Genomic DNA, 11,277 nt, shown 5'->3' with positions numbered 1-11,277 from the left:
TGCGCCCACGCCTATCATCCCTCAAATCTCACATGTTGTGAAAGCTTACTTGCAGTATACAAGTTGTAGTTATACAATTACGTTCTCCCTAAAAAAAAACATTTTTATAAAAATAAATCGATTCATAAAATCTCAACCTCGAATCTTCCACTTTTGCAATCTCATTCAAGTTCATCGAGATCTACTTCCGGCAAGTTTCTCTTCTCTCTTCTCTTTAGCCCTAATTCCCTCATTCATGTGATCTACTTATTTTTTTTTCCTGTTTTAGATTAATTGATGAATTTGGGTTTTTGATTAGTATTTCCTATTATCCAGATCTGATTTTAATTTCTGGTTAATGTTTAATTTAATTATTTTTGTTATTTGCATCGAATTGCATTAGGATTTTGTTGTTGATTTTATCTTTATCAACGCATGTTTTATAAAGTTTTGTAGATTTCGGTTAGTTTGGTTAATTCAAGATTATTAAAGTGATTTTTTTTCAATTTATGATATCTGTTGTCGAAATTCGAATGTATTTGGAGTGTAAATTTTACTAATTAATTGGAAATTTGGTGGGTTTTTGTTAATGATTTTGTTTGATTACTCTGATGGGATTGTACTCTTGAAATTTGGCTGTTTATTTACTGTGATTTACACTTTTTAGATCTGTTATATTGGCCTGAATATTATATAATGTGTATTGTTAAATTATAGGTAGATTTGATGCTGCAAAACGGTTGGGTTAGTTATATAGCTTAGATCAAGTTAGGTTGAATTGAAGATTGAGCTGTTTTGCTGGTTTTCTATTGCAATGGCTTCTTCGGAGAAGAGGATGCTGCGAATTAACCGGGTTTTCTTGTGCTTGTTCCTATTTGCTTTTGTTTGTGAGGGATTTTACTTGCCTGGGACTTACATGCACACATACTCCAATGATGATGAAATATATGCGAAAGTGAATTCGCTGACCTCCATTGAGACTGAGCTTCCCTTTAGTTATTACAGTCTTCCTTACTGTAAGCCACATGATGGGGTTAAGAAGAGTGCAGAGAATCTCGGAGAGCTTCTCATGGGAGATCAGATTGACAACTCCCCTTACCGATTTCGGATGAATAAGAATGAATCTGTTTTCTTGTGTATTACTAGTCCTCTTAATGAACAGGAGGTAAAACTTTTGAAACAGAGAACTCGCGATCTATATCAGGTTAACATGATTTTGGATAATCTCCCTGCAATGAGGTATGCAAACCAAAATGGTGTAAAGATCCAATGGACTGGGTTTCCAATTGGATATTCTCCAGCAAACAGCAATGATGATTACATTATAAATCATCTGAAGTTTAAGGTTTTGATTCACGAATATGAAGGAAGTACTGTAGAGATTATTGGTACAGGGGAAGAAGGTATGGGAGTGATCTCAGAAGCTGACAAAAAAAAGACATCTGGTTTTGAGATTGTTGGTTTTGAGGTTGTTCCCTGCAGTGTCAAGCATGATCCTGAAGAGATGTCAAAACTTCACATGTATGATAACATTAATTCGATCAATTGCCTGGGGGATCTTGAAAGGTCTCAAATCATAAGAGAGCGAGAGAGAGTTGCTTTTACTTATGAGGTTGAGTTTGTGAAGAGTAGTACTAGATGGCCATCTAGATGGGATGCTTACCTAAAAATGGAAGGTGCACGGGTGCATTGGTTCTCCATTTTGAATTCCCTCATGGTGATCTTTTTCTTGGCTGGAATTGTGTTTGTTATATTTTTGAGGACTGTAAGAAGAGATTTGACCAGGTATGAGGAACTGGATAAAGAAGCTCAAGCACAGATGAATGAGGAGCTGTCAGGATGGAAGCTTGTTGTGGGTGATGTATTTAGAGAACCTGAGCATGCTAAACTATTGTGTGTGATGGTTGGAGATGGTGTTCAGATTACAGGAATGGCCGCTGTGACTATTGTCTTTGCCGCTCTTGGTTTTATGTCACCTGCATCAAGGGGAATGCTGTTAACAGGAATGATAATACTATACCTATTGCTGGGGGCTCTTGCAGGATACGCTGGTGTATACCTATGGAAAACCATCAAGGGAACACCCGATGGTTGGAGGTCTGTTGCCTGGTGGAATGCTTGCTTTTTCCCTGGGATCGTCTTTGTCATCCTCACTATGTTGAATTTCCTCCTTTGGGGTAGCAAGAGTACTGGTGCTATACCAATATCTTTATACTTTATCCTTCTCTCCCTTTGGTTCTGCATTTCAGTTCCCCTCACTCTGTTTGGAGGTTATCTTGGAACCCGAGCCGAGCCTATTCAGTTTCCTGTGCGCACCAATCAAATCCCCAGAGAAATTCCTGCTCGAAAATACCCTTCATGGTTGCTTGTTCTTGGTGCTGGTACCCTTCCATTTGGAACCCTGTTTATCGAGCTTTTCTTCATTTTGTCCAGCATTTGGCTGGGAAGGTTCTACTATGTCTTTGGTTTCTTGTTTGTTGTCCTCTTGTTGCTGGTGATTGTTTGTGCTGAAGTTTCTGTGGTCCTAACTTACATGCATCTATGTGTTGAAGATTGGCGTTGGTGGTGGAAAGCATTCTTTGCTTCGGGTTCTGTTGCTCTATATGTCTTCCTTTACTCCATTAATTACTTGGTTTTTGATCTCCAGAGTCTCAGTGGACCTGTGTCAGCTCTACTTTATCTGGGCTATTCCTTAATTATGGCAGTTGCGATTATGTTGTCTACCGGCACCATCGGATTCCTTATGTCATTCTACTTTGTTCACTATCTGTTCTCATCAGTAAAGATTGATTAAGGTTACATACGATGATTGCTACGCGATATGGCATTATCTACAGAACAAAAGAGGAGATTTTGTTGCCTATTTCTCCCATATTTGTCAAATGTCCTCCTCGGGATGGACGAAAGGTTACTAGATATAGAGGATAAGAGCATTTAGCTGCATCTGAAGACCTGATGAAGCAAGGTCTTTTTTTTTTCCTCTCTAGCATGTATTCTCCTTTTATTTTTCTTTGTTTTTCCCTCTATTGTTTAGTTTTGAGTTGTATTCTCTTAGATGTCCTCGTTTATATACCGGTTTCCACCGGCAGAATTGTACTCCATTGGATGTATTTTCATCAATTAGATTTTAGACCAAATGTTTGTTTCATTCACATTCTTTCTACATGCAGTATCATTTTATTTGAGTTTTAAGTTTAACTGAGCAGTTCTCATTTCTCATTGTATTGATCCGAGTCATCCGACGTCATAAACTGCAACTTATTGATCATCATAATGCTTGGGAAAGCGGCAAGTTTGATCATAATTTAACACCTTAAGTGCTGTCTGCAATGCGTAGAGACTAGAGAGGCTCTAAAACATAGAGAACAACCTTCTAAATTTGGACAATGACAGTACGACACAGTAATGAGCACTTGAACAAGTAATGACTGCAAGAATGTGAACGAGAAAAAGGGGGGTCATGATATGATTCTAAGTAACTTTTTGTTCAAGGACACTGGAACAGATACCTTACCAATGCTTGATCAAAAGCATCACTGGGATTTGCATTTCTAGGCTACAATCTAATCAAATCATCACAGTTTGCAAAATATCGAACATCAAGTAGCCTTTGAGGATGAGCTATGTATATGGTTATTGTAAACACAAATTTTAAATATGCAAAATATAGATTCAAAATAAATGAAATGAAATGAAATAAAATTACAATTTATTAATTTGATGATTTCTGGGTACAATCTTTATTTCGATCTCCATTGGACTTTGACTTGCTTCACAAACTGACTTGAAGATGTTTCAAAGTTCTTTTCTCTCTTATTGAGGGCCGTCGAGGTTTGATCTTGTCCAAGGATGATTTTTTAGAGTAGAACGACACGATAAAAGCTTGAAAGTTTTTCTTTGAAAGGTTTTCTTTTTAGAGGTTTAGGGTTTTCTAATTCTCCTCGAAGACACCATTAGGTTTAAGGTTCGATGTACATTAGAGTTGGGCTTTCAATATTGAACTTGATTGTTATAACCCATATATAATGAAAATAATTTCATTAAAATAATTAAAATTCAATAAATTTAATTTATTACACTGAAATTAATCAATTTAAATGGCCTCAAAAAAAAAATAATCAATTTAAGTTAACAGTCAAATAAAATTGAGTCAATGAGTTAACCTTTGACTCGTATAATGTAATATTATATCTAATGTGGCACTTATATAAAATTTTACGTGCCTACATAAAAAGCGTTTTATGTCTTTTGGTCTGCTAATAATGTAACTCAATCTTGTTATTCAACCAGGCAGTGTCGTTTCAGCCCAATACATTACATATATTACATACCTTGCTGAAAATCTGATCCTTGAATGACAGTCACACAATTTCTGGCAAATTCCATTTCCAAAAATGAGAACAAGAGAGAACAGACAAATCCCAATTATGATCCTTGCGAGGCCCTTTGCTCGACAGTTATTTAAACGTTCAGTTCCTATAGCTTGTTGAGGCCATGTTGATGCCGTTCACAAGTCATCAATTGGCAATTTTAGCTTTGATTCCAAGTACAGCAAGATTTCAACTAGTTTGCTTTTATTTCTTTGTTAACATTGTATTCAAACAAAAACAAAAGGTTGAAAACCAAGCTTGAACTTTTAGGTTATGAACCAGAATTTCAAACTGTTCAAAACTTTTATCACTACGTTCTTCTATAAGAACAAACATTCCCCTGTTAAAACTATAAATTAAAAGATGCAGTTGGGCAGGTCTATTACATATGGAGTTAACTAAACTCGAACACCATTGACAATGAGTAATGTGCCAATGCGGGCATCTTCTAATTAGGCACCGATTTACACCATAAAACAAAAGGGTGCATAATTTTGAGATTACATGGGGCATTTGCTTTACATGGTTTTCTTGCCATCAGAGTTTGCAAGGCCTTGACCAATTTCCTGCAACTGGCTACGAAGGCTCTGGTTGTCCTCAAGCAACCGATCATATTCAAGAAGTAGGCCTTCAGATTGCTTTTTCAAAGCCTCTGATTTAGATTCAGCAGATTTAACCTCATCTGTTTTGGCAGCACACTCAGATTCCAAGGTCTTGATCCTAGACTTCAGGGAAGCAACCTCCTCCTCCATGGCTTTTAGATCCTCCGAACTACCATTCTTGGCATCATCAAAACTCCGGCTTTGTTTCTTTACCGCCTCCATTGTCTTTCTGAGTAAGCGGAGTTCTCTGATGTAATGATGCAACCTGTCCATCATCAGTCCAAGGAACAAGATGAATCCTGCACATTATCAATTAATTCAAATCTGTCAGTAGCCCATGATATTTGGCTTCTCTATACACATGCTCAATTTTACATTTGGGTATGGTGGTAGATATTTCCTTAATTTTATTAAATATACCGAGTAGGAAGACGTGGAAAAATAAGAATTAAAAAAGAAAAGAAACATAAAACATACAGTACTAATCTAACTTTTTCATTGGCTATGGTATCGAAGCATATACTCTATCTCTGCCTGATGCCTTCAGTTAAACAGGTCACTGGATAATTACTTTTAGAGTTTAAGGCATCATAGTTTTTCTCCCCATTTCCTACGGTGCCTTTTCACCCTTTTCCCCATTATTGAATGTCTGGCAAATTCAGTGCTGATGAGTAGTTCAGTAAAGTATGCAAATATCCACCAAAAGGGTTGGGATAAATCTTCAAACAAATAAAACCTAAGAAACGCCTAGAAGCCAGGATAATGACATAAATTAACCTTCCAATAGGCTAAGAACAACTAAACCTAGCACATGGAGGTTTCCGCATCACAAGATACCAATAAGAGTAAAATAATTCAAGGGTGAGAGTCCTAGCCTAGATGACACACCGAAAAAATATTGGATTGCATCATCATATAATTGTCTGTCAGCAAACAAGCTGAAGCAAAGATTTGTAGCTTAAATTATCAGCAAACAAGCTGAAGCAAAGATTTGTTAATTCGTATACAAGAAGAAAGGCAAATAATGGGATGGAAGTATACAAAAAAATATTTCTATATGATTCTAAGATAAGTTAAACCATATTTTGAGAATACTAAAAAAAGCGAACGAGGGACAAGCTTAAGGCTGAAATAATTTGGTTGACGGATTTGAGAATGTGACCAAATACATCCAATATTCCAAGTACGCAAGGGGAAAGTAATGTTCTTTAAATTAAAAAGGCAATAGACAAACTGAAAAACTTCATTGTTGCCAAAGGATGTAACAATATTGATTATTATGATGAGAAAAAGATTGAGTAGAAACAGCCTAAAGCCTTAAACTAACCTTGGACGGCTTATAGTAAGCAATTGTTCGTATCATGATAGTAGTTTCTTACAAGTAATTTAATAAATAAAAAAAACCCAACAACAACAACAACTACAGCAACAAAAAAAAGGGGTTCTCTTGACATATTTTTCCCTTCTAATCCCAAATATGTAATCAAAGATAGAGTAAATGGGAAAGGAGGAAAGCAACACTCAACAACCTATAATATGAGTTAAAAAAATCAAGGGACAATTTGCAAGGAAATAACGTGGTGGTTTATAATAAGGGAGAAACATTTAAATTGCTAATATTGAACTTTTTAGTGATTAATAACGACAAAATCAGGAAATATAGTCTAATTAACAAAAGAATTAGCATGCATACAATAGAAATACTTTTCCTTAGAAGGCAGTGATACACACACAAAGCAATGGTAAAAGTGGGCTGTGGATACAAATAAAAAGTGGGTTGTGGATGCAAATTAGTAGCCCTAAAGAACATTATGAGGCTTTCTTATAAACTCTACAAAAAATTGAAGTATAAAGTTTTCATAGATGTTTTTGAATTTGAGAAAGAAGTAGAAATGTAGTTTAATATACTTGTGACATGATGGAGAAACTTACATAGGAAAAAGATGTTCAGGAAGTAATGGATTATAGATCTTCTTATATTAAAATGAGTATGATACTAGTCCTAGTTTTCCCAAGTTACAGCTAACTACTTCCCAATTTACTTGCCCATTTTTCTATTTAGGACAACCCAATTTAATTGCCCCATTACCTTCATACAAATCTTTTCTCTTCACTTTCTCTGTTAAGTTGGGACTACATTCACCCACTCATTTTTTTTCCCCTGTCAAACTATTCTTTTTCAACTTGCATAAAAGTGTGTGCAACTAGCTATGAAGAGAGTAAACTGGGAGAAGTAATAAAATTTAAAATCAACTCCCTCTATTTTAAAATTAATCACAACAGTAGGATGCACACATAGTTTAACAGTGAAAAGAAGGGACCAAAATGGGAATTTTTCATAATATAAAATTATAAAGTATTGTTAGTGGGGGTACATTTTATCGTTAGTGCGAGGGAAAAGTAAGATATCATAGACACTAAGGGTGAACAAAAGATAGAAATATTTTTTTAAAAAAAATAAAATATAAAAAAATAGTGCATATGGCTGATGGGGGTCTTGTCCCACAGAATAGTGTAGCAATAAACCGAAAATGAATGTAAAAGGAGAAGTGAAGAAATTAACTTGACAAAGAGAACTTAATTTTGATCTTATGAAATAGTCAAGGTAAGTGGCGAAAGCCAAAAGCCCACATCTATAGCAAGTTGCTTTGATCATATGTTGATGAATATAAGAGGGAAAATTTTAGGGGTTAAGAAAGCTTTGGAGAAGCGAATGTCCATGAATGCCTTTTCATATAGTCATATTGGTCTTATAAACGAGATGAAGAGAAGGATAAAAAATCAAAGGACTTCACATAGGCCGACAATTACTAGGTTTACAAAATGCTCAATTCTCGATCATATACTCCATACAACAGCAATAGATCAATTTGAGAGAAATTTGCAGAATACTTCTTTAACCCAAAAAGATTGTAGGATTGCAGTTTGAAGTTGAGAGGTCCTCTAATAAAAAGTTTAAGATTAGTTGATAAAGCGAAGAAGCCGAACAAGGAATTCAATTACGGAGCCATGGACAATACTAGGGCTGTCAAAAGCTGACACGACACGATAACCTGACACGAACCTGACACGAAATAAGGGTGTTTGGGTCAAGGATTCTCGACCCGTTTACATAATTGGGTCGACCTGAAGACGACACGAAATTAAACGGGTTAGGTTTGGGTTGAAACCCGAAACCGACACGCATAACCCGATTATATGAATGGGTTGAACGACAACCCGTCAACCTGAACCCAACACGCTTAATTTATTAATTAGTTAATTAAAAAAACTGAAATTTTTTATTCAAAACTTGTAATTTTGTAAATTACCTTGACACCATTTATACATTTTGGTAATTTTTTGGCGGTTAGTTTGGCGAAAAAAATATATATTTCTCTTTGGTAAATTTATACTTAATATGGCCGTTAATTTGAGACAATTCTTATGTATGGTTGTATTGTTAAAACTACTAGCTTTAAACTCTTGGTATCTTTTGCTAAAACTACTAACATTAAACTGTTGTAGTATATTTAATGAATAAATGATGTCTGTTGTTTTTATTTTTGAATTGAATATTAATTAGTTTTACATACTGTGTGGGTAAAAGGTTACCCAGGTAACCCGTTTAATAAGCGAGTTAGGTTTGGGTCAAGGGTTTTCAACCCGTTTAATAAACGGGTTAGGTTTGGGTCAAGGGTTCAACCCGTTTAACATCGACATGAACCTGACACGACACGACCCGTTTGACAGCCCTAGACAATACTTCATAACAAAATGGCAATTGATAATAGATTTGCTATTAAATAGTACCACAAAAAAGCATCGACCCTACCTCTCTACGAGGCTTTTTTAGACAAATATATGGATCCATGTAATCTAATATTATATTCCATAATACAAGGAGGTGTTAATAAGAGTTCAAATCTTGAATATGGACATAGAGAATAATCAATTTAAAGAACAATCTACTTATCAAAGCAAGAAATATGCACAGAGATGACAAATCAATATGTTACCAAATGCAAAATGATTGTCTTAAAAATTCTATGTCTCACTATTCAGATACAAACACGATAGATTGTTATATCTTGTAAATACAAACTCGATAGATTGGGATATCTTGACTTTCAATTAATATGCTATAAATTATTTTCCCCTAATCATAAGAAATAAATTTGTTTTAAAAGTTAAAATTGCTAATTTAGAGTCTTATTTACGTTATTCGTTATTTCCTCTCCATACACATTAAACTTTAAACACTATTGAATATTAATCAATAAATTTATGTTTGGATAGCATGATTTGGAAGGAAGGGTCTTAAGAATACAGAAAATCGATGCTGGGAAAACTTGAAATATTACACTACCCTTACTAACTTAATATCCCACTCAACTTTGGTCAAGTATGCAAGTAATGCAACCATGACAGATTTTTTCATGTTTTTTGAATATTCAGTTCCTTCAACCCCTCGACTTTTTTTCCCCAAAGATCACTCATTATTGCGAAGCTTATTTAGAAATCTTCACAAGGAGAGTTAGTTATTATATAAAATAGTGGATAACTAGATATTTGGCATGAACTAATGGCTTAAGTTTAATAAGACTCTAAATTAGCAATTTTAACTTTGAGCTATTAAAAGGAATCTAATAATAGGAATCTACATACCAAAGCGAGAACATATAACTCATCAAATAGAAAAGCCAAATATCCCCATCTAATCTAAATGTAATTACTAAATTAATTGAGCTATTAAACTAACAGAACAAATTCAATATATTTATTTAGGTGAACGAATCAATCTAATAATCCTAAACATTAACATCATCATATAGTTCCTTCAATTATCTCTGATCATTCAAGTACCGAAAATAAAAAATCCAACAACTTAATTACATACCAAAATACAGAACAAATAACCTAATTCATCATTTCACGAACAAACAAAATACGAAAAAATTGAAGAAGATCGTACCCATGAGAGAAGTATCGAGAAGACTGCGAGTAAACAAAACCTGATCAGTAGGATTGATGGTACCAGGCTCAATTTCACGCTGTTGAAAAGTGAGGATGCTTGAAATGCTGGTAACGAGCAAAACGAGAATGGTGCCGCCAACAGTGGTGATGACAACAGGTCCTCTTCCTCGCTTCATTCGATCTAAACCCATAATTACGAGCTTTCGCAATGGAGTTCTGAACAAAAGTAGCAGAATTACTGCCATTTCTACGAAGATTATGGAGAAAAGTAGATGAAGCATGGTTGATCAATCGGAAGAATGAAGAACCCTAATTTTTGAGAGGAGAGAGAAAGTGAAAAGAGGGGTTTTAGAGAGTGGAGCGACGGTTGAGAGTTTGGTGTCGTCGGCTATTAATTCTTGTGGTAATCAATTTCAACTTCAATCAACTACTTTGAAAAGTTTGACGAGAATCTTGTTGAGAGAAATTTGAGAATGGTGATTTCATACGTTTAAATTTAAACTCACGACTTTGGAATTTTCGGAAACGGTGGGCTTATACCAGATTACCAGGTGGAATCATCAAAGATAATATTTCACCTTTCGAAAAATAGAGGTTTGTTTGGCATCAATGTCTGTTTTCAGTTTTTTAAAAGGTGTTTCTACTAATTTGTTGTAGTTTTTAAAATTATCATGATTTTAATAAGTTTAAATTATTTTTGATTCATTATGGGGCATATATCATATAGTTTTAAAAAACAAAAAAAACCAAAAAACAAAAAAACCATAGCAATGCCAAACAAACCCTAGGTCCGTCTCGTGCGATGCACGATTTAATATTTGTTTTCCTTATTTATTTGTAAGTAATACATATTTAAGAAAAACACTAATGAATCGTGTGCCTTCTAAATATGGAAGAGAAAATATAGAGAGATGAGGGAAGATTGTTACGTTATATTTTATATTCCATCTAGTACGAGATATATATACATGTACATTACCTAGGAATCCATCAACTGATAAGACCAAATACCCAACTCTAGAGTATTCTAGATAGTACAAGGGATAATAGTCATCCATATTTAGATATTATCATAACACTCCCCCTTGGATGACTATATATTGAATAAAGCAATAACTAACATTTACTATAAAACCCGTACAAAATAATACACTATAATGCGCATAAGATGCTGCCTCGTTAAAAACCTTACCAAGAAAACCCAGTGGGAAAAACTATGGTTAAGGAAAAAAGAGTGCAGCGTGCATTAACTCCCCCTCATGACTACATTACTTGAGATCTTTAAGACGACGCAATCCAATGTCGTAACCTAACTTTTTGAATGTTGCTGTCGGAAGAGCCTTAGTAAATAAGTCTGCTAAATTCTCACT

At 34.7% G+C, this 11,277-nt stretch overlaps 2 protein-coding genes across 2 annotated transcripts; one reads left to right on the top strand and one right to left on the bottom strand.

The window, feature by feature from the left end:
- On the top strand, nt 1-3,177 carry LOC110740306 (transmembrane 9 superfamily member 12-like). Its single transcript, XM_021920795.1, has 2 exons — nt 1-190; nt 697-3,177. Exon 2 carries the CDS (start codon nt 794-796, stop codon nt 2,771-2,773), a length of 1,980 nt encoding a protein of 659 aa, XP_021776487.1. The 5' UTR covers nt 1-190; nt 697-793; the 3' UTR covers nt 2,774-3,177.
- A 1,359-nt stretch (nt 3,178-4,536) lies between these two features.
- On the bottom strand, nt 4,537-10,452 carry LOC110740305 (B-cell receptor-associated protein 31-like). The gene is made up of 2 exons (XM_021920794.1): nt 9,906-10,452; nt 4,537-5,250 (listed from the first exon to the last, which is right to left on the bottom strand). Exons 1-2 carry the CDS (start codon nt 10,186-10,188, stop codon nt 4,868-4,870), a joined length of 666 nt encoding a protein of 221 aa, XP_021776486.1. The 5' UTR covers nt 10,189-10,452; the 3' UTR covers nt 4,537-4,867.
- Between the last annotated feature and the right edge of the window lie 825 nt (nt 10,453-11,277).

The sequence above is a fragment of the Chenopodium quinoa genome, unplaced genomic scaffold (assembly GCF_001683475.1).
Source record: "Chenopodium quinoa cultivar QQ74 unplaced genomic scaffold, ASM168347v1, whole genome shotgun sequence".
Classification (NCBI taxonomy): domain Eukaryota; kingdom Viridiplantae; phylum Streptophyta; class Magnoliopsida; order Caryophyllales; family Amaranthaceae; genus Chenopodium; species Chenopodium quinoa.
Note: the sequence above shows the minus strand (reverse complement) of the source record. Positions and strands in the feature narration are given on the sequence as shown.

What these genes read in the sequence shown, in the direction of transcription:
- LOC110740305 (XM_021920794.1), bottom strand. Translation starts at nt 10,188, where the DNA reads ATGCTTCATCTACTTTTCTCCATAATCTTCGTAGAAATGGCAGTAATT. An exon ending in TCTCGATACTTCTCTCATGG is followed by an intron (nt 5,251 to 9,905) that starts GTACGATCTTCT and finishes GATAATGTGCAG; the next exon opens with GATTCATCTTGTTCCTTGGA.
- LOC110740306 (XM_021920795.1), top strand. Translation starts at nt 794, where the DNA reads ATGGCTTCTTCGGAGAAGAGGATGCTGCGAATTAACCGGGTTTTCTTG.